The 22,129-nt window shown below is 39.8% G+C and overlaps 1 protein-coding gene across 2 annotated transcripts in view; it reads right to left on the reverse strand.

The window, feature by feature from the left end:
- LOC122556831 (lysine-specific demethylase 3B-like) overlaps positions 1-22,129 on the reverse strand; it is a 146,907-nt gene that overhangs the window by 22,700 nt on the left and 102,078 nt on the right. For both annotated transcript variants that reach the window (XM_043704060.1, XM_043704058.1), the window contains exons 13-17: positions 15,716-15,868; positions 13,663-13,770; positions 11,106-11,233; positions 9,384-9,711; positions 6,028-6,287 (exon numbers count right to left, since the gene is read on the reverse strand). In XM_043704060.1, coding sequence (XP_043559995.1) covers positions 6,028-6,287; positions 9,384-9,711; positions 11,106-11,233; positions 13,663-13,770; positions 15,716-15,868 — 977 coding nt within the window. The remainder of the gene's footprint in view (positions 1-6,027; positions 6,288-9,383; positions 9,712-11,105; positions 11,234-13,662; positions 13,771-15,715; positions 15,869-22,129) is intronic.

A 22,129-nucleotide genomic window follows, 5' to 3' on the forward strand; every position in this document is an offset into this window, starting at 1 on the left:
GAGCAAACCTACACCCTAAACCTCAACCTGAGCTACAAACCTTGCACAGAGATCACTTTTACTTCCCTTGAATTAAGATCAAATCCAAATATCCATATAATTTGTAATATGAAATGTGTCCATTCTTCAAAATGGTAAATGATTTTTAAGTAATTTAACTAGTATTCATTTCTTAGCTTGTAACTATAGTCCCTGGTTCAGCAGAAAAAATTTCTCCACTATTCATACCAGTGAATGCTGTCCCACGTAATGGCTAGATCATACGGCTTTAGTATTTACTCCAAAATAAATCTGATTTACGGGATTAAAACTCAGCAGCATCCATGTTGACTTTCTCTGAACCTTCACCATTCCCTGAATTTCTTTTTTAGACGTGTGGAGCCGAATTTGGGCATGATAACATCTCCTTTTATGCATAGTATTAAAGTCACTACAGATTCGAGGTGCACGGATCAACTTCTGTGCAAGCAATCTTATTTCAAACTCATGGTTGGACCAACCAACATCTGTTATCCACTCTTGACTGCTAGAGGTTGGATTGGGGTGGGTGGGGGGCAGTCGGGAAGGAGAAGAACAGAAATGGTATTGTAGTTCCGACAGTCAGGATGGTCTTTAGCTTGTTGCATGCGTGTTACCATACATACATCTGGTGCACTCGCCCTTGTACATGCATTGGCAGTTGTGGGTTTATGAGGTGTTGGCTGGGGATTTGGATTTTGAATGGTGCACATTGCTCCCATGACATGAGGGAATCCATATTAAAGGTGGTGGACTGGGTGCCAATCAAGTGGACTGCTTTATCTGGATAGTGTTGAACCCTTTGGGTATTGTCGAAGCTGCATTCATCCAGGTGTGTGGAAGGGGTTCTGTTGCATCCCTAGCTTGTGCCTTGTAGATAGTGAGGAGAAAGTGAGGACTGCAGATGCTGGAGATCAGAGCTGAAAATGTGTTGCTGGAAAAGCGCAGGTCAGGCAGCATCTAAGGAACAGGAGAATTGACGTTTCGGGCATAAGCCCTTTAGATAGTGGACAAGCGCTGGAGAGACATGAGATGAATTTCTTTGCACAGCAGATCCTAACAGAAAATGGTGATGTTGTACATACACAAGGCAGGGCTTTTACCCGATTGCTATCACTTTGTGGGATAGAAAATCACTTTTGTGTTCACATCTTTCCTGACATACTTGGCAAAAGTTCGGATACAACACTGCCACAGGCATTGTGCCACATGCCAGGGTTAAGGACATCCCTTGGAACTGGAGACGGATTTGGAGGGAGGAGGTTGAGGGATCCACACGTGGCCATCCATACACTGGAAATACTGACATTGATAGAGGCAGAATACACTTTTTGCTCTAAGATTGGTTACAATCGCAAGGGCATTGCAGAGCAGCTATATGGGTAGCAATACCCAGAGTAGGACAGGAATGGACAACATGCATATAAAATACAGCAGCAAACAGGATCTGGGATGGGAGCAAAAATGGTGTAAAGGCAAAATTAGTGAATCTTTATTTGAATGCATGTAATGTTTGGAACAAATGAAATGTGATCATATAACCATTATGGAGACACAGTTACAAGGAGTTCCGAGTTGGGAATGAAATATTCAGAAGTATGTGACGTTTTGAAAGGACATGTAGGTAGGAAGGGAAAAGGTGGCACAGTAACTTTGTTAGTATGAGACGGAATAAGTACAATAGTAAGAAATGAGATTGGATCAGAAGGTGTAGAATCCATACAGGTCAAGATAAGAAATAACAAGGGAAGATGACACTAGTACGAGTGGTCTGAAGGACCCCAACAGTAGCTATATGATGGGACAGAGAATATATCAGGAAATGATGAGGGCATGCAAGATAGACAGTACATTAATAATGGATAACTTGAGTATTCAAGTAGATTGGGAAAATAAAACTGGCGGAGGTAGCCGCAATGAAAAATCTGTAGCTTTATTTCAAATAGTTTCCTGAAACGATACATTGTACATCCAACCAGGGTTCAGTTTATTTTGTATCTAGCAATATGTAACAAGTCAGGTGTAATAAATTATCTCAGAGTAAAAGACACCCAGAAGACAGAGACAGCTGCAGAATTCAGTGATCTTTTAGAGAGTGAGAAACGTGGGGCATAAACAATGAATGTAAACTTAAATAAGAATGATGATGGCAGCATTGGCAGGACAGTGGACTGGAAAAGGGACTTAAGCAGCAAAGACAGTTGAAGAATAATTGCAGACATTTATCAAAATAATTCATGGCTCACAACAAAGATATAACCCTAAGTTCAGGATAGCATCAAACTGATAGATAGAAAATATGTGGTGAAGATTACTGGTAAGTCAGAAGATTAAAAATGTTTTAAAAACCAGGAAAAAATAAAAAAAGGAAGAAAATAAACTTTGAGGGCAAACTCATTAGCAATATCAAAAAGGGCAAAGGCTTCTTTAAATACATAAAATAGTAGAGAGAAGCCTAAGTGACTATTGGCCTTTAGACAATGAGATTGGGAAAATAATAGCCAGAAACTAGAAGTGTTAAATAAATAATTTCTATAAGTCTTCACAGTAGAAGACACAATAGCGTTCCAAAAAATACTAAATGATCAAAGGAAACAAATAATCATGAGATAGCACTAGATATATTAACAAAACTAAACTCAGCAAAGTCATGATAAGATGCATCCTTGAATATTCAATGAAATAACTACAGAGATGATGGATGCATGGGTAGCAATCTTCCATGAATCCATAGATTTGAGGAAAATTCTACAGGTTTTGCAAGCTGCCAATGTAGCACCCTATTCAAAAGGGAAGGGAGGCAGAACCAGTTAAGAGTTGGCAAGGGAGCTTAATAGCTATCATTGGCAAAATATTTGACTTTATTATTAAGGATTCAATAGTAAACAATTAAATTGCTTGAAGTCACTCACGGGACGTGGGCGATGCTGACTGGCCTGCATTTATTGCCTATCCCTATTTGCCCTTGAGAAGGTGGTATTAAGCTGCTTTCTCAGATCACTGCACAATGCCCTTAGGGAGAGAATTTCAGGATTTTGATCCAGTGACAGTGAAGGAACAGAAACAGATTTTCAAGTCAGGATAGCGAGTGGCTCGGACAGGAACTTCTAGGTGGTATTCCAATGTATCCGCTGCCCTTGTCTTTCAAGATGGAAGCATTCTGCAGTATGGAAAGTGTGAAGGATCTTTGGTGAATTTCTGCAGTGCATCTTCAAATTGTGTTCGCTGATACTTTTAGGTGCTAGTTTTGGGGGGAGTGGATGCTTGTGGATCCAGTGCTAATCAAGTCAGTTGCTGTGTCCTGGAGAACATCAAACTTTTTTAATGTTGTTGGAACTGCACTCACCCAGCTAAGTGGGTAGTATTCCAATACACTCCTTGTGCCTCACAGATAGCGGTCAGGCTTGGGATAGTCAGGTGGTGAGTTACTTGCCTCAGTATTTCTAGCCACTGACCTGCTTTTATAGCCACCTATGTGTTAAATCCAGTTGAGTTTCTGGTCAGTAGTAACTTACAGGATGTCAATTGTGGGAGATTCAACGATGGTAACACCAATGAATATCAAGGGGTAGTGGTCAGATTGTCTCTTATTGGAGATGGTCACTGCCTAGCATTTGTGTGTTATGAATGTTATTGCCACTTGTCAGTCCAAGCTGGATATTGTCCAGGTTTTGTTGCATTTGAACATGGACTGTTTCAGTAATCGAGGAGTCGTAATAATACAAAATATAATCTAGCAAAATCAGTTGGTTTCATGGATGAGAAATTTTGTATGACAAATTTATTCAATTTCTGCTGTGGTTCTGTTCGCCGAGCTGGAAGTTTTTGTTGCAAACGTTTCGTCCCCTGTCTAGGTGACATCCTCAGTGCTTGGGAGCCTCCTGTGAAGCGCTTCTGTGGTGTTTCCTCCGGCATTTATAGTGGCCTGTCCCTGCCGCTTCCGGTTGTCAGTTTCAGCTGTCCGCTGTAGTGTTCGGTATATTGGGTCCAGGTCGATGTGTTTGTTGATGGAGTTTGTGGATGAGTGCCATGCTTCTAGGAATTCCCTGGCTGTTCTCTGTTTCGCTTGCCCTATAATGGTAGTGTTGTCCCAGCCAAATTCATGTTGCTTGTCATCTGCGTGTGTGACTACTAGAGATAGCTGGTCGTGTCGTTTCGTGGCTAGTTGATGTTCATGGATGCGGATCGTTAGCTGTCTTCCTGTGTGTCCTGTATTATATCACCCCTTGAGTATACTTCTCACCCTAATGTCGACAGTCTCTATGGTAAAGAATCCCATACGTTCTCTACCCTCTTGAGAGAAGAAGATACTTCTAATATTTGTCTTAAATGTGTGTTCCTTTAGTCTGAGATTATGCTCTTTGGTCTTTGATTTCCTCCACAAGAGGAAACACTGCATCTACCCTGTCAAGCACCCTACAAATCTTGCGTTCTTCAATAAGGTTGCCTCTTATTCTTCTAAACTGCAAATAGACTACTTCCAGCTCGGCGAACAGAACCACAGCGACGAGCACCCGAGCTACAAATCTTCTCACAAACTTTATTCAATTTCTTTTAACAGGATAGATGAAAAATAGTAGATATTTGAATGGATAAGTTACCAAATGCTAGGCTACCTAAGATAAGAGCCCATGGTATTGGTGCCAGCACATTAGCATGAATAAAGGATAGGTCTACCAATAGGAAACAGTGTAGGCATTTTCAGGATGGCAGCCTGTAGTTACTGGTGTGCTATAGGGATCAGTGCTAGTGCCACAATTATTCATAAATCAATAACTTGGATGAGATAAACGAATGAATTATTGCAAAGTTTGCAGATGACACAAAAATAGATGGGAAGGCAAGTGGCGAATATGACAGCAAACAGTCTGTAGAGAGACCTTGATAAGTTAAGCGAATGAACAAAAACTTGGCTGACACATAGGAAAATGTGAAGATGTGCACTTAAGCAGGATTAGAGAAATGGAATATTCTTTAAAAGGAGGAAGACTGCAGAAAGCTGCAGCACAGCGGGCTTTAAGAATCCTCAAGCATAAATTACAAAAAACTAACACATGCTCTTTAGCTGGTAACAGGGAACACCTGAAATACTGAACAATTTGATTCATTTGTCTTAGGGAAGATCTAGTGACACAGGCCAAAGAAGGTTCACTTGGTTGATCCCAACTAAGATAGTGAGTTTCTTTTGACCAGAGGTTGAGTCTGTACTCACTGGAGTTAAAAACAGTAACAGCCAACATTATTGAAACATACAAGATTCTTAGGGGGCTTGTAAGGGTAAATGCTGAGAAGCCAAAATAATTCTGGAGATCAGTCGGTCAGGCAGCATCCATGGAAAGAAAGCAGGCTAACATTTCAAGTCTAGATGACTCTTCATCAGATGTTGTGTCCCTCATGAGGACTAGAGGGCATAATCTTAAGAGTAAGAATAAGGCCCACTTAGATGAGAAAGCATTTTATTTCTCAGTGGGTAATGAACTGGTGGAATTTTTTTATTGCAGAAGGTTGTAGACTTTAGAAAGTAGAGTTGAATATTATCAGATCATTGAAAGGCAGAGCAGGTATGATGGCCCAAATGGCCTATTCTTGTTCCTATACAGGAAGTTCTTCTATAACCCAATGGTTGCGCTCTTGCGCAACCCCACGTCATTAAAAAAATCGCACTTTGGAAAAAGAGCTTAAAGTGTTGGCGATGTAATTGGGTTATGGCCAACAAACATTTTAAAACTTGTGCTTTAGAAACAATGGCCCCTACTCGTCAATCACATTATAGCAAATTTGTGTTAATGAAATGCCCATTATAGCAGAATGACCTGTATTCTTATACTTTAGAATGACTATCCTTCTCAATTATACAATGATGATTAAAATACTTAATGATTTCCTTCTTCAACAGAAAATTCTAAACTCGCTAGTGAGAAGGCAGAATGAACTCTCAATGTTTTCATTAGCTTGAAAAGTTTTTACCTCTTTTCAATATCCAGAGTTTGAAACATTAGACAAGCTTACCGTTGAAACAGACGTGAAAACTGATGGAAATGGAAGGCTTGCCTCAGCAGTTCCCCTCTGTAATTTTCCTGGAGCAGAATTTAGTAGATCCCTAAGGCTCGATCCTTCTGTCTTTGTGGTTGAGGGTCCTCCAGACAAAAGGCTGCTGAACGGCTCTAGTATGGAAGGAGGCTTAGATAAAGCGTTGAATGAGTCCAGTGCTAAGGGTGGCCTGGAATCTTGGCTTTGATTCAACACAGATCGCAAAGAATTGGCGCTTTCTGGGAAGGAAGGGAAAATAAAACCTTGAACTAAATATATATTTATATGAATTCAAGGCGGCAACAAGTATACTCTTTGCTTCTTATTCATGTTAACCAAGATTGCTATTAATACAAAAGAAAGCTTCTTTAAAAACCTTTGCAGTGATCTGAATCAAAGTTATTAGCAGAGGTTTAAAATTTTGGATATCTGCTTCTGCATTTCAGATATGCATCACCACAAATGTGGCCCACCATACCTCACATCAGAAAGAGTAGCATTACCACTGCTATAACAAGATGCTGCGAGACAATATATATTGTTATCCAAGCAATCTTCCAATTAAATCTCTGGATGCCATGTTTCTCCATACTGTTCAGCAATGCACAAAATGGGGTGTTCATTTGTGGATGTCAGCCTGCCCTGGGAGATCTAATGACATGCTCCCTTGACACTATTTTCAATATTGATAAATTCATGGTAGTCTGATCAAGTTGTTTTTTAAAAATAGAATCCCTACAGTATGGAAACAGGCCCCGTGGCCTAACAAGTTCACACGGACCCATCCAGACCCATTCTCCCTACCTTGTATTTACCTCTGACTAATGCACCTAACCTACACATCTCTGACCACTATGGACAATTTAGCATGGCCAATTCACCTAACCTGCACAACTTTGGGCTGAGAGGGGAAACCTGAGCACCCAGAGGAAACCCACGCAGACACGGGGAGAATGTACAAACTCCACACAGACAGTCACCCGAGGCTGGAATTGAACCCAGGTCCATGGTGCTGTGAGGCAGCAGTACTAACCACTGAGCCACCGGGCTGCCTTTATGAGGATGCATTAGTTCTTCTTCCTGAAGGAATAACAAATACTTAGTACTGCAGGATCCTTGCTCTACAGCATTTTTAAAGCTCAAATTTGTCAACAACAGCATATAAATTCTAAGGTAACATAATGCAAACCATCAGATTCACCAGTTGTTACAACACATGGTGAAGATGATCTACAGATTATATCAAGCATATAGAGAGTCATTGTTGATTATTCAAAAAAACCAACTAGTTTATTAATAGAAAAGGAGGAGGCATTGACTTCATAACAATGTCACAGCAGTGCCTGTATTTAGGAACAGATGTTACTATTACTTTGTGTGAAGGGGATTAACTGTTAAGCGACATTGAGAGGGCTCGTGTTGCTCTGATATTGCCCCTACCTCTGGACCAGGAGGCCCAGCTTCAAATCCCACCTGGTCCAGAAATGGGTCATGACTTTGTCTGAGCAGGTTGATGAAAAATGTTTATAAATTAGAGGGCTGAACCAAGTTAGGAATGATCAACATGGCACCATTTTTAAAAGGAGAGAGAAGAGTGATTGCATAAACTCAGCTTGAATCCTCACCCAAGAGTATAGAAGATTTTAGGTTAAGAGTTTAGAAGTTATCTAACCAAAGTGTTTTAAAAAGACAAAAGAATTTGGCACAGTAAACACTAAGAAACTACTATGAACAGAATGAGAAATTGATAAAAGTAGATTGATAAACCTAATAAGGCAATCAGCACAACCAAACTGTCTCATTAATATTTGTGGGCTTTGCTAAGTGCAAATTACCTGCTGCACGTTATTACTCCTGACTGGGTTGGTATGCTGGAAATCAAACCCTGGGATTCTCAGAGTCTTCACAGTAGTTAAGTACACAGAATTCTCCAATTTACCTGATTTTCAGACTTGGGTTGACAGAAAGCATGGGCCATGTTTCTGTACTCAGCAAGAATTACTATTTATTACAAAAAAATCTCCAGTTGTAGGTGAACAATTATGAACCAACAAACAGTTCCTTCGCTAAAACACTAACCCCATTATAAACTTCCCTGTGTGTACACACACACACCTTGACATTATGGGTAGATGCAAGAACTAGTTCCTGAGCCCAGGGATTGTTGAGATGATTCCTTTTCTGATCAGATGCTGCTTTTTGATCTCTCTTCTCTAGAGATCGTCACTCATTTACAGAAGGCAAAGGGTAACTGGCTCACACTTACAAAGGCCTTTGACTTATCAATTAAGCGACAGTTTACAGCAATTGGAAAAGGGAAATAAACTAGATATCTTCAGGCTTGAGACACCTTTCATTGCTGAACAAAAACAGCTCCTTCTCCGCCAGGGGGCTGATGGTTTCTGCCAAAACATTCAAATACAAGCTGTTCAGCTACCCTGAGAGTTAGTCACATAGTTGTTGGAGGACAGAAAACCTTTCTCAATAAGTGCTAGTCACTAGCTCACAGGCCAATCTAATACTTGCTGCCAGTTAATGTTCCATTCATACATAGCCCTTGGCTTCAACTTGTCTACAAACTTGGCTTCCAATATGGCTTGACCAAGTAGCTATGTATACAGGATTTTGACTGAATATCAGATTACTTATTTTCTAAAATGGCAATAATCCTTTAACATCCTTGGTTTTGAAAACAGTTCTTAAATCTGTACTGTGAAATTGAAAGATAGCTGGATTAAAAATGTGTTGATTATGATCTTGAAGTGAAGTTGTTGGTTCCTGAAAATATACCCATGTTGGTATGTATTAATTCTTATGTTGATTTCCTCTATGCCTTATTGGTACTTTTTCCACTCAAATAATTTCATTAATTCACTTAACTTAAAAAAAAACTCCCCCTCTCCTGCTCTCTACAAACCTTCCTCAGTTTTACGAATTTGCTGATGGTGTTCAGTGTTTGCCATCTGGTGACAAGTAATGGCTACTACACCCGTGCAATTTTTAGAGTCAATAATCATTTTAACCATGATCTGGATTTGTTCAATTTGAATCAAATGTGACAAATTTGTACCTTTAACACAACCCTCAATGCATTAGCATAATTACTAAATGACATTCCATTGCAAATGTCAAAATGGCTGCCTCACAACTGTCACTAAATACAGAAACAAAGGATTATTTCTGCAGTTAAAAACATTTGCAAAACCCTCTCCCCACCCAACAGCCTACAGCACCAGCATCCCATTCCATTAAACAAAGTTGAACATGCTAATCACGAAGAAAGAGTGGCATAATCATGAAATAGCCTGGAAATTAACACTCAAAAGGAAATTTACCTTTTTTTTCCTCCTTTGCTTTCTGTGTAGCTAAGTCAGCCAACCAGTGTAATGCTGACGTAGTGTCTGCTGAACTCAGTGTGCCATCCTTCAAGCCAGCTGTGGTGGATACCCCTTCGTTGTCACTTACAAAGCTCAAATTATTGCAACTGTTCTCACCCTGGCTCATGGTACTGTTTTCACTCGCCTCACTGCTGCTGTTGGCTGGGTCTGGTTTCACTTCCACTAGACCGCCATCAGGTTGAGGTAAAATAATGGAGTCTCCACTGCCTGCTGACACCTCATTCATAGCAACTGCACTGGTAGGATTTGGAAGAATAGTTGAAAGCTGAAAAAAGTCCAGAATTTAAAATTAATCAAAAGAATTTAGAATTAATTTAAAAATGCCAAGATTGGATGAAATGCATAGAGGTTTGCATACCAAATCAAGCTGTTCAACCTAAGAAGCTTGTATTGTTTATCCATTCCCCATGCAAACAGTTATCAGTTTCTTAATATACTTAATCTCTATTATTTCCATATCCCTCCATCCACCTATTTGATCCTCAATAGTGACATAGTTTTTGCCTCAACAAACAACCCTGTAGATGAATTTCATAACCTCCAAATTCTTTGAAGAAATTCCTCACACTTTTTGCTTTAAATCATGTCATCCTTGAGCCCTCAACAATTGGAAACAGTATAGTTCAATAAACTGTAATTTCAGAAATTTAAACATTTCTGTTTTACTGACCAGTTTTCTGTATTGTTTCTACTTTAAAAACTGAAATTTTTCTTCATATTTGCGTTTCTCTGTACCAGTTAATATCACTAAAGTCTTCTCTCAGCCAAAATGCTACCCTAAGATCATTTTTACATTTCCTCAGTTCATCATTACCTCTTGGCTTTTATATTCTTTCAAGGTCCTGTCCCAGCATTCCCACATGTCCCCTTTCTTTCCAATCACTGTTTGTTTTCAGGGTAAAATTATTGTTGTTTTCTTCAACCAAAATGCAACAAATGGACTGTTTATCTGATCATGAAATATAACTATCACAAGTATCATTTCTTATTACTCTGCTTCTGGACCATTAGGATATTTTAACTTCCTTTTTATGCCATAATTAATTCCTTACCCTCTTTCCCCATCATGCACTTTACTAGAACTTCCCTTGTGCAAACAACATTGCAACTAAAAATAATTAAAAAAAGCTCGAAAAACTAAGCAGGTCTAGCAGAATCTGTGAAGAGAGGAATAGTTAATATTTTGGGTAAATATAACTCTCATTCAGAATTAGTATATTCCTCAGCTTTTGGGATATCTGTTCCTCACATTTTAGAACGTATGTACAAGGCTTCTCAATGCAAAATACACAGATGTTCCTATTATGAAAAGCTAATTTCATAGGAACAGAAGCACAGGATTAGCTGAATGGTGAAAGTGCCTATCATACAAGATCCATTACACAGGTTTTCTCCAGATATTTACTCAGCTGTCTCTAATTTTCTGACAGAAACAGACACTGCTTCCTACATTGAAATCCATTTTTCATTTCTACAATACTCCTCGACAGTTATTGTTGAAATATTTTCATCTCCCATTTTCGAACTTTGCCACTTCTTGGTTTTAAGCATATCGATGTTTATTTTGTCTGCACTCTTTAAGATGCTTCAGAAAAGGTAGTAGATTTTAAGTAAACTACTCTTGAATGCTACGTTCCAAAGGCCGATAATAAAACGTACCTGTGACATTCCATTTGGTGCTGCTGGCTTAGGCAGAGGTTTGAGCTGTTTGGTAATACAAGGGCAGTTCGCTTTGATACCCCACTTTCCCCTTGTTGCATGGACCATATCTCCAATATCATACAGAGCTGTAGATTGAGAGATGAATATTTTCAGAAAGGCCATTTCTTATGAATGCTTTGATTGTTCAATATACCTCAACTAATAGCATCCTTTTAGGTCTGTTATGAGCAACATGCAGAAGACAATAAAGACAGAATGCAGAAATTGTAATATCCAGAAATTATATACAAAGCTGAACAATTTCATGGCACTACTAACAAAAACAGGAAGGGTTTTAAGATTAGATTTAGCATTCGATGCCTAATGTTACAATAGGGCAATAAGCCGCTTTGCAACAGTTCAATGCAGACAAGATTACAGATGCATGGTCCTTTTCCATAAACAAAGATAACTGCAATGCACATATGATCAGAAAATGCAGATGAGTGCATTCTGATATATTTCAACATTACATCGAAGGAATATGCTCACACAATATTTGCTAAGGGAGAACAAATTCAAAAATTGTTAATTTTTCTAAAATGTCTCTTTAAAAATTAGATACACGAAATAAACTGTAAACTTGTTCTTCAGCCAACAGTAACAAAGGAGTAATGATGCAACTACAAAACTAAGTGGGGCAAGATGACCTGCCTCAATTCTTTCAAAGATCTGCAATCTGTCTAGCGGCACGGTGGCACAGTGGTTAGCACTGCTGCCTCACAGCGCCAGAGACCCGGGTTCAATTTCCGACTCATGCGCATGACTATGTGGAGTTTGCACATTCTCCCCGTGTCTGCGTGGGTTTCCTTCGGGTGCTCCAGTTTCCTCCCACAGTCCAAAGATGTGCGGGTCAGGTGAATTGGCCATGCTAAATTGCCCATAGTGTTAGGTTAAAGGGGTAAATGTAGGGGTATGGGTGGGTTGCGTTTCGGCGGGTCAGTGTGGACTCGTTGGGCCGAAGGGCCTGTTTCCACACTGTAAGTAATCTAATCTAATCAATAATAGGGCATTTCTGCCAGTGAGATAACGCTGGTGCCTATACATATATGACAGTTGAAAGAACAAGGAAGAATTTGTAGTGCATAGGAAGCCTACATTCAATGGAATTAGAGGCGATGATGGCCTCGTGGGATTGTCCACTATAGCTAGACAGAAACTCAGGGAATGTTTCGGGCACCCAGGTTCAAATCCTTCCAGGCAGATGGTGGAATTTGAATGAACAGAATTGAGGAATGAAGAGGCTAATGTTAACTGCAAACCCACTGTTGATTGTTGTGGGAAATAACCATTTGGTTCATTCATGTCCTTTAGGAAAGAAAACCGCTGCTCTTCTCTGGTCTGGACTAAAACAACTCCAGATCCATAGCAATGTGCTTAACTTTGAACTGTCCTTGGGTAATTAAAATTGGAAATAAATACTGACCATGCGAGCAATGCCAACATCCGTGAATGAATTAAAAATAATCTTGGCTATTAACTTGCAGTAACCAGCCACCCCCATATTACCGATGCTAATACTTAGCCACATTCCAGGAAATGATTTCCTCTTTCAGAATAACAAACATATTTAATTTTGGTAGCCATTATGCAAGACAGACGTAATTTGGCTACAATAATGCACAAAGCTTCTACATAACAATCGAGTTAAGGTGGCATGTTACACAGCAGCAGGAAATCAACACTGTTTGTTACATTCTTGAGAGAGAGATTGATTAAATAATATAAATAGCAGCACTTTACTTATGCCATAACTATTTAACCTAACTCTCCCGAGCAGTGATTTGTATTTCAGGACAAGAAATCTCTGCAATCGAAGAATTTGCTACCAATTGGACCTGCAGATAGTTTTGTATTTAAATTTGCAAATGTTACTGCACCCACTAAAGAAATTATTTATATTATATTAGTAAGTACTTATCCAGATATTATGTGCATACTCTTTACCATCTCAAATTTTGAATGTACAGTCAAAGAAACCCTCAGAAAATAGTAGCTTTGGCAGACAGAAAAAAAGTCTTCAAGCATTTATTTTCTGCCCACTGTTCCCAACTTAAGACAGTGGGCAAAAGAATGCACAAATGCAACTGTATAATTTCTAATTATTAGCAGAAGTAGGTTTAGAAATATGACAGAGCTGACTAGGAACCCACAAGCAGTTATTCATTAATGAAATACAAAATGTTTAAACAAAACCAAAAACATCAAAGATGCTGGTGTGCGAGTGCTCCAGTTGGCCAGTTTTAGCAATACAGACTTGTGTCTATGGTGTCACACATGGCAAATTTCTAATCTCAAGTTGACACCTATCTTACCAAATGAAAGTGAAATGGAGAGGTTGCTTGTAGCCAGGTTATGCAGCAATGAAAGGGACTTAGAACTGATTTATTATGTGATGCAAAATGTTAATAGCATCATAAAAATATATTTATGGAAAAATGTAAGCTTCTGAATAAGTCTCTTTTTAATGTCTGAAGGAAAAGTAGTTTTATGAATTGATGGATCATATACTAACCAGTGCTAGGAATAATTTGCGTTGGCATTAGATTCTCTGGCTCATGGGTCTGTCCCTTAGCACACTTCAACCAAGAGAAAACCTCATCTTCGAGAGTGTCATCATCCACTGAAAGGAAAAATACAAAATAAATTGGACATCACGCACCAAAAGGAGCATAGAATAATGCAATTGTTTATTTATTGCTACAGATTGCATTTATAATCAAGATGCTGCATTCGCATTTCTCAACTTCTCTGGCATTCCCACCATGGCCGGGTGGTTAATCTCGAAACAAATTTATCACAGCCAAAATATTGCTCTTCAATGTCTAATCATCCATGCATACAAGGATAACACATTTTATCAGCTTTTGTACAGTCTGCAGTTCTTAGATATTCTCACTGTCATATGGTAGAATTACATCCATACTCCTCCAGGTGACTTTAGTTATTTGCTCATACTAACTTCTGGGATTTCTGCTGCACCTTTTTGGTTAAATTTGCCGTAGACTTGCCAAATAGAGCATTTGGTTTCAGTAATAACCAACAATAACCTGGAGATTATGCCCTGAAATGCATCCTTGAAAAATGGTTTAGTTAATTTCACTTCACTGATCTCGCATTTGTCCATAACAATGTCACATATTTTTACCTCCTCAATCTATTCTAAATTTTTATATTTGGTTTACCCATTTCAAATTACTTTGGAAACACAACTTGTTTGGCGGATACTACAAAAAATTTCATTTATAAATGAGTTTTGCCCATTGTGAACAACAATGGCCTCAGCACCATAACTTGTGACACCTGCAAAGCTTACAAATCTCATTCAAAATTACCACCGGCCTGTGTGCAATTTTCGGTCCATATATTTCAAATGTCAAACGTTTTGCTGGCATATGAATAGATAAAACCATCTATAGGCTTTACTTTCATTCAAGGCAAAGGTGAGGACTGCAGATGCTGGAGATTAGAGTCGAGAGCGTGGTGCTGGAAAAGCACAGTGGGTCAGGCAGCATCCGAGGAGCAGGAAAATCGACGTTTTGGGCCAGAGACTTTCATTTGCTTTCAATCAAGTTCTACAGCCCAGTGATCATCTCAGAAATGACCATGTTGCTTATTTTGTCATTGTTAACTCTTCACAAACACACATTTGTACTTGCACTCAAACTACTATGTCCCAAAGACACCAGTTTTTAACAGCTTCCCCTTCTCTCTGGATCTTTTTAGCAAAGTCGTATGAATCAGAAGGCAAGTACTGTCGCAAGGAGTGCCAAACAAAATCTAATACAGCGCTACAAAAAGCAATATTAGGACAGCTTCATGCATGATGTAGGTTCAAGGAGCAGCTTAAAGGAAAGATTGAGTGAGTAAAGAGGTTTTGGGAGGTAGTTCCAGCGTTTAGGGCTAGGGAAGGAGTAAATGTAGGGGTATGGGTGGGTTGCGCTTCGGCGGGGCGGTGTGGACTTGGTGGGCCAAGGGCCTGTTTCCACACTGTAAGTAATCTAATCTAATCTAATCTAATCTAATCTAATCTAATCTAATCACACCAGGGATATAAGTCTCTCTTCAGTAACTGGTGGAATCTCCAAAACAGACCATGCACATCATTAGATCTTGATTACCATACCCTCAGTTCAAGGTCGTTCTAAACTGGCTTAACTGGAACAATTTCTTATGTGCCTGTTTAGTCACACTGTCAATATCAAATTTCTGTTCAGGCAATCTGGATTAACTTCGTAAAAAACAACCCATTGCTTCAGTGTCACTCTCAACTATCCTTTTGCAGGTCAAAAGCCTCTTACTAGCACAACTTTATTATACTCAATTTACATTTTAGTTAATTCTGAAAACAAGCTTTTTACCAAGGGCAAGATACACAATGGCTAAGATATCCGCCATTTCGCAGTTAGTAATAATGCTGTGCCCTTCTTTTCTGTACACGTGCATGGTAGTTATTAAGTCAATCACACATTTTTGCAAAAAATATAACTGTGTCTAAAAACAGGTACTATTTTATCACACTAATCCTTCCAATTTAACAAGTTTTTGTATTCACATCCTTTCCATACCTTGTGGTGGTCGCCCCTTCCTCATCCTGTAGCAATCGAGACACACACCAAAACCGCATTTCCTACACACCCAGTGGATGTTAAAGAGAGTTGTTTCACATGCATCACACATCTCACGAATACCCCGTACAGCTCGCTTCCATGCCAGTTGTTCTACAAGCAACAAAAATAAAATATAGCCAATCACACAACAGGATATTAAATAAGGCATTTACGAGACTCACAAAAATGTTTATCAATTTAAATAAGGAGAATTAACATTGAAATATTGCCAAAATTTGTATTTCAGACATTTAAATCATTCACAAATACAGATGAACAGATGTCTAAATCAAAGCATAACGCAGTGCATTGCATCAAATAGATACTGGATATCTTCAATTTTAGAAGAGCTTCATAGTTATGTACAAACATACCACAACCATTCGGCATTGTGATTGCAAAGACAGATTATTTTAAATTATTTTAAATTGGTCAGGAAAGACTGAGGCTGTATGTTAAGTTTGCATAATGGTAAAACCAGGTTAGATATCCCATAGCAAGGTAGACATAAAGAACAAGATGTTTATTTCTGCAGTCTATGCAAATTTGATGCGAATCTGTGAAAGCAAAACCTATTTTTTTTTGGTTGGGGCACCGGTCATAACGTATAAAACTGGGCAAAAAGATAACCCAAATGTGGTCAACATCCAGATTTTTATCACTTGTGAATAATCTTGGAGATTTTTATTTTTATTGCCTGCCAGGAAATTGACAATAACTTTTGGCATATGACCCTTGTCGTAAATCATGACACCAGAGCATTATGACTGTATGAGATAAGATGAATGGACAGGTTGATCTTTTCCTGTTGTTCATCTCTTGAACGTTTATATCATGCTGTATGTGCCTTCTTAAAATTCCAGATTCCTTTCGATTCCTTGCAAAACTGGAGTCAATGAGAATCCGGTGATACCTCTGCTGGCTGGATTCATACCTGGCGCATCGGAAGATGATTATAGCAGTTGGAGACAGTCATTTCATTTCTGTATTGCTGTAGGAGATCCTCAACTAGGTTCAACCATCTTCAGCTGCTTCATCAATCCCCTTCCCTCCATTATAAGGTCAGAAATGGGGACAGTCACTGATAATTAAACAATGTTCAGCACTATTCACGACTCCTCTGACAGTGAAGTAGTCCATGTCCAAATGAGGCAAGACCTGGACAATATCCAATTTTGGGCTGACAAGTGGCAAGTAACACTTGTGCCACACAATGACCATCATTGATAATGATTCTCCTTGATATTCAATGGTATAACCTGTACTGAACTCCCCCACAATCAACATCCAGGGGGTTACTACTGATCAGGAGCTCAACTGGACTTGCCATATAAATAGAATGGCTCGAAGAGCAGGTCAGTGACTAGGAATGCTGCAGTGAGTAACCCCCCAAAGCCTAAAAGGCACAAGTCAGGAGTCTGATGGAATAGTTTCTATATGCCTGGATGCACATAGCTCCAACAACACTCAAGAAGCTTGAAACCAACCCAGGCCAAAGCAACCTGCTTGATTGGCACTGCATCCACAAATATTCACGACCACTGCCATCTGGAAGAACAAGGGCAGCAGATACATGGGAACACCACAAACTGCAAGTTCCTCTCCAAGCCACACATTGTCCTGGCATGAAATATATTGCCATTCCTTCAAGGCCACTGGGTCAAAACTCCTGGAATTCTCTCCTTAATGGCATTATCTACCTACAGCACATGAACTGCAGAGATTCAAGACGGCAGTTCAGTAGCATCTTCACAAGGGGAACTCAGGATGGGCAATTATGCTGGTCCAGTCAGCAATACCCACATCTCATGAACTAATAATTGAAAGTATCCATACAATAGTTAAGGCTTTTGAGGGAACACCACATGGCAACATTAATACAGAAGGGCATGTGCAATCAAAGCAACAGAAATTGTCACTTCACAATTACATCTGCAAAACATCACGGAGGCCAGTTAACAAATACTTTTGGAGAGGATTCAAATTAATTTAGCAGGGATGGGAACTATAAATAGTTGAAACCAGAAATGACATTAGAGGACAGAGAAATAAATAGTAATAAAATAAGAACATCCAAAAACTGCAGGTACCTGATTAAGGAAATCACAGAGGTAGTGAAGTAAGTACCAAACAGTATGTATGTCAATGTCCATTGTATAACTGGTGAGTCAAGGTGCATTCTGATATGCAATTATGATATGGCCACACTAAGGCTGGGAAGAGTTCATAATATTCCTAACTATCAAATGTGCTAGAAAGATGGAGAAGGGAAAAAAGGATGGACCGTTCCAGTATTAATTCAGGTTGCTGCTACAGTTCTATGTAGAAAGGATAGCCGACCATCTTCCAATGACCACCGCAACAGATTTGGCCAGTGGTAACATTATTAAAGATAGGATTGTCTACTTACCTGTCAGTTATTTATCTTGTCCAGATGCTTCCATTCTAGGAAAGCGTCTCAAATGTACTCAGCAATAAGGACACTGGAGGCCAGCACTGCACTGCTCCCACCCTCTTTTACGGCAATAACTACTGCATTCCAATAAATAAAATGTTTGATGATTTCAAGGCTACTCTGACAGCTACTAAGAGAAATGGGTAAGCTAGCAGGCTGACAGAGAGGGCAGGATGGCAAGTGGATGGGGGAAAAATGGGTGCGGGGGGCAGAGTGACAGGTAAATGGGTGAGAAAACGAGGTGTTGGAGGTCTTAAAAAGCAAAGGTGCATAAATCTCCAGGACCTGATTAAGATCATTGCAAAAAGTTAGGGAAGAAATTATGGGGTACCTAGCAGTGATATTTGTATCATCTACAGCCACAGGTGAGGTGCCAGACGACTGGAGGGTGGCTAATGTGCCTTTATTTAAGAAAGGCTGTAAGGAGAAGCCTGGGAAACTACAGACTGGTGAATTTGATATCAGTGTTGGTTAAGTTGTTGGAGGAGATTCTGAGAGATAGAATTGCATGAATCGGACAAGCAATGACTGATTAGGGATAGGGATGGTGTGTGGGAAATCATGCCTCTCAAACTTGATTGAATTTTTTGAGGGCGGAACCAAAAGTACTGATGGGGGCAGAGTGATATATGTTGTCTACATGGACTTCAGTATGGCCTTTGACAAGATTCCACATGACAGATTAGTTAGCAAAGTTAGATCACATGGGATTCATGGTGGTGGTGAGTGGGTTAATACCAGTTTTTTAGCGAGCAAGCTTTCTATCTTTTCCTGATTCAAATGCTGGCGACCTTCTTTTGGTCGGTGTCAGGCACCATCTACTTCTCTTAGCAGTTGACACACCCAAGACTATTACTGCATAGTCAGTGCATTAGACTTCTGGGAGACCCCACAGTGTGCATCTTAAGGGTATAGAAACATCTGGGTCAGTTTGAGATGGTTCTATGATTGAATCTATTTGGCTTGCTTTGAGAAGTATCCGTTTTATTCATTTGCAATTTATTCTTTCATCGAACACCAAAGTGTGACAAATAGCAAAATGATTAAAAAGCCTTGGCACATTTCAAAAGGTATGTAAAATGAAAGTTATCTTGAATTCCTTTTAACATGAATGGAGAAAAACATAGTGCTAAGAGCACAGGAGGAATTCCTGACACATACGGATAACTTTTATGATAAAGATGTTTCCAGTCCAACAAGGAACAAAAGATCTGACTTTGAGATCAAAATGGAGGATAGTGTTCATGGTGTGAAGTTGCTGAATTGAACGTGGAGTCCTGAAGAAGACTAAGTGTCTATGTGGAAAATGATGTACTAATCTTCCAGCTCGCATTAAACTTCATTGGAACACTATAGCAGAACACTAGGGCAGAAATATGGGCTTGAAGGCAGGATGGTGCATGAACGGTAAGGAATGGGAGGTTTGGTGTCATTCTTGTGGAGGCGCTCTGGAAAGGCAGTCACTGTCTGTATTTAGTCTCACGAATGAGGACACAGCCATATTGTGAGCAGCAAATATGGCAGACTAGATTGAAAGAAAATCGACGTCATTTCCATCATCTCAATCAGGGTGCCACCACAAAACACAGCCTTCCTCCCTTTTGCTATTAGAATTCCAGGTAAACAGTGATTTACTTCTACTTACCTCTCCCCTACCATTATAAACATTTGTCTTTTGTTCTGGGCGCCAATCATATTTATTTCACTTGTTCCTCCTCCTTCCATTTTTTTCCGAACAAAGGAACACTGTTTTTCCAGCCTTCTTCAGTTCTGAAGATAAGTCACATTGGACTTGAAATGTTAGCCGCCTTTTGCTCTCCATAGATGCTGCCAGAGTTTCTCCAGCATTGTTTTTATTCCAGAACACCACCTTATAGATTTGAGTGGTCTTTTTAATATAAAACAATACAGCATAGCACAGGCCCTTCAGCCCTCGATGTTGTGCCAACCTTTTATCCTACTCTAAGATCAAACTCTTATGTTTTATTATCATCCGTGTGCCTATTTGTTTAAATGTCCCTAATGTGATTTCAGTTTTAAAATAAAAAACAGAAAACAAAAAAAAAGGATTGTTTGCAAAATGATCAAACTACAGGAAGATATTATGTGAATACATCTCTCCTTCTGCTAGTTTCTCCCCCTCGGCCAGTAGTGTTATATTAAATTCTGATATCAGGAGGTAACGCTAGGATCAATTCTGAGTTCACTTCAGCAGTTGTACCAGCCACTGCATACAGTTGTCAACACATCTGCACCCAATATAAGTGGTGCACACCATGCTTAAGCATTTAATTTTTATGATCAGATATACTTTGTAAGTCATATGTTCTTTGCTGCTGTATTTCCTTTTTAAAAATCACAGTCAGATCCAATAAACACTTGCCGATGTCTAATAACATTACTTTCAGAAGGGTGAACCTCCACTGTTGCATTGATCTGTCAGTCCTTCCATACTAAATGGTGCTGCTATCCTGCTTTGACTCTACTACCTTGATTCAGTGGAAGCCCCAAACTGCCTTACGATCTTTGTCCTAACTTTGAAGAGTTGGATAGTGAGAGTTTCCAAAGCACATTGTTGCAGTTACACTGTTGCAAGCTATTTCGTTAATATTTTGTATTTCTACACGTCACCACAGCACCACTATTTTATCACATGGTACATGAAATGTTTTAATATGGCTGTTATGTATTGAAAATGTGAGTTTTGGAGATCCAAGATGGCGGCGACCCAGCAAGTCTGAGTCTTCAGTGCTCCTCCCAAGACTTGGGTAAAGTGGGTCACCCACCCCCACCACACTTAGCAAATCATTTATAATAGCTGTTTAATTTAATTAGTTGTTTAATATTAAATTTAAACAATCTAATCTTTAGTAAAAATGACTAAAGGGAAGGGAGCCCGCAGCTCTCAACAAGCAGGAACCCCTCCCCCACCCTCTCCAGCTGCAGCTGAGGCATCCACAGGCGCACCGGGGGACTTACCTCCGGTGACAAGCCTTGTAGAAATGATCTCCAAACTGGGGGCGAAGATCGACGCTTTCATCAAAAAACCCGAAGTCGATGGGATTCACTCTCGGCTGCGCTGCAAGAAATCGAGCGCCGAGTCGGAGGGGCGGAGTTAAAGGCCGCGACCTCCGAAACTACAGCTCAATCAGCCGTGGATCAGGTCCGGACTCTCGAACAGCGAGTCCGGACCTTAGAGAATCACATTGACGACCTCGATAATCGAGGTCATCGAAAAAATATTCGTTTGCTGGGCCTTCCCGAACGGGAAGAGGAAGGCCAGCTTACAGTGTTTCTCGAGCAGTGGCTGCCACAGCTTTTAAATCTGGCAGCTGGATCAGGCCAGGTAAGGGTAGAATGGGCCTACCGGGTCGCAATACGCGGGCCAGGCTCGAACCAGCGCCCATGCCCGGTCCTGTTCCGGCTGCAGAGCTATAAGGAGAGGCAGATACTCCTAGAAACCTCTAGAAATCTTGGAAAAGACCCCCAAGCTATGATCTATAAAGGATCCAAGATCATGTTATTCCAGGACTTTTCCCCAGCTCTGGTCCGAAAGAGGACGGCATTCGACGAGGCGAAGAAGCATTTAAGGGACTTAAATATTCAGTACTCCTTGCGCTACCCAGCGACGCTACGCTTTAACCATGAAGGATCCGTATATAACTTCGGATCGCCAGAAAAGGCTAAGGAATTCTTGGACTCTCTTAGATAAACTGTAAGACATAATGGATGTTGGTTTGCCTTTCCCCTCCGCTTTGGTTTATCTCACCCCCTTTTTTTTTTCTCTTATCTTACTGTTTAATATTATCATGAGGGTGGGGAGAGGGATTTGATTTTCTCCCCCCCTTGAGGTTGTTTTCTTTTATTATTTTATGTATATATGTGGGATGTATGTATATGTATATATATATATATAT

This window comes from Chiloscyllium plagiosum, chromosome 14 (genome assembly GCF_004010195.1).
Source record: "Chiloscyllium plagiosum isolate BGI_BamShark_2017 chromosome 14, ASM401019v2, whole genome shotgun sequence".
NCBI lineage: Eukaryota > Metazoa > Chordata > Chondrichthyes > Orectolobiformes > Hemiscylliidae > Chiloscyllium > Chiloscyllium plagiosum.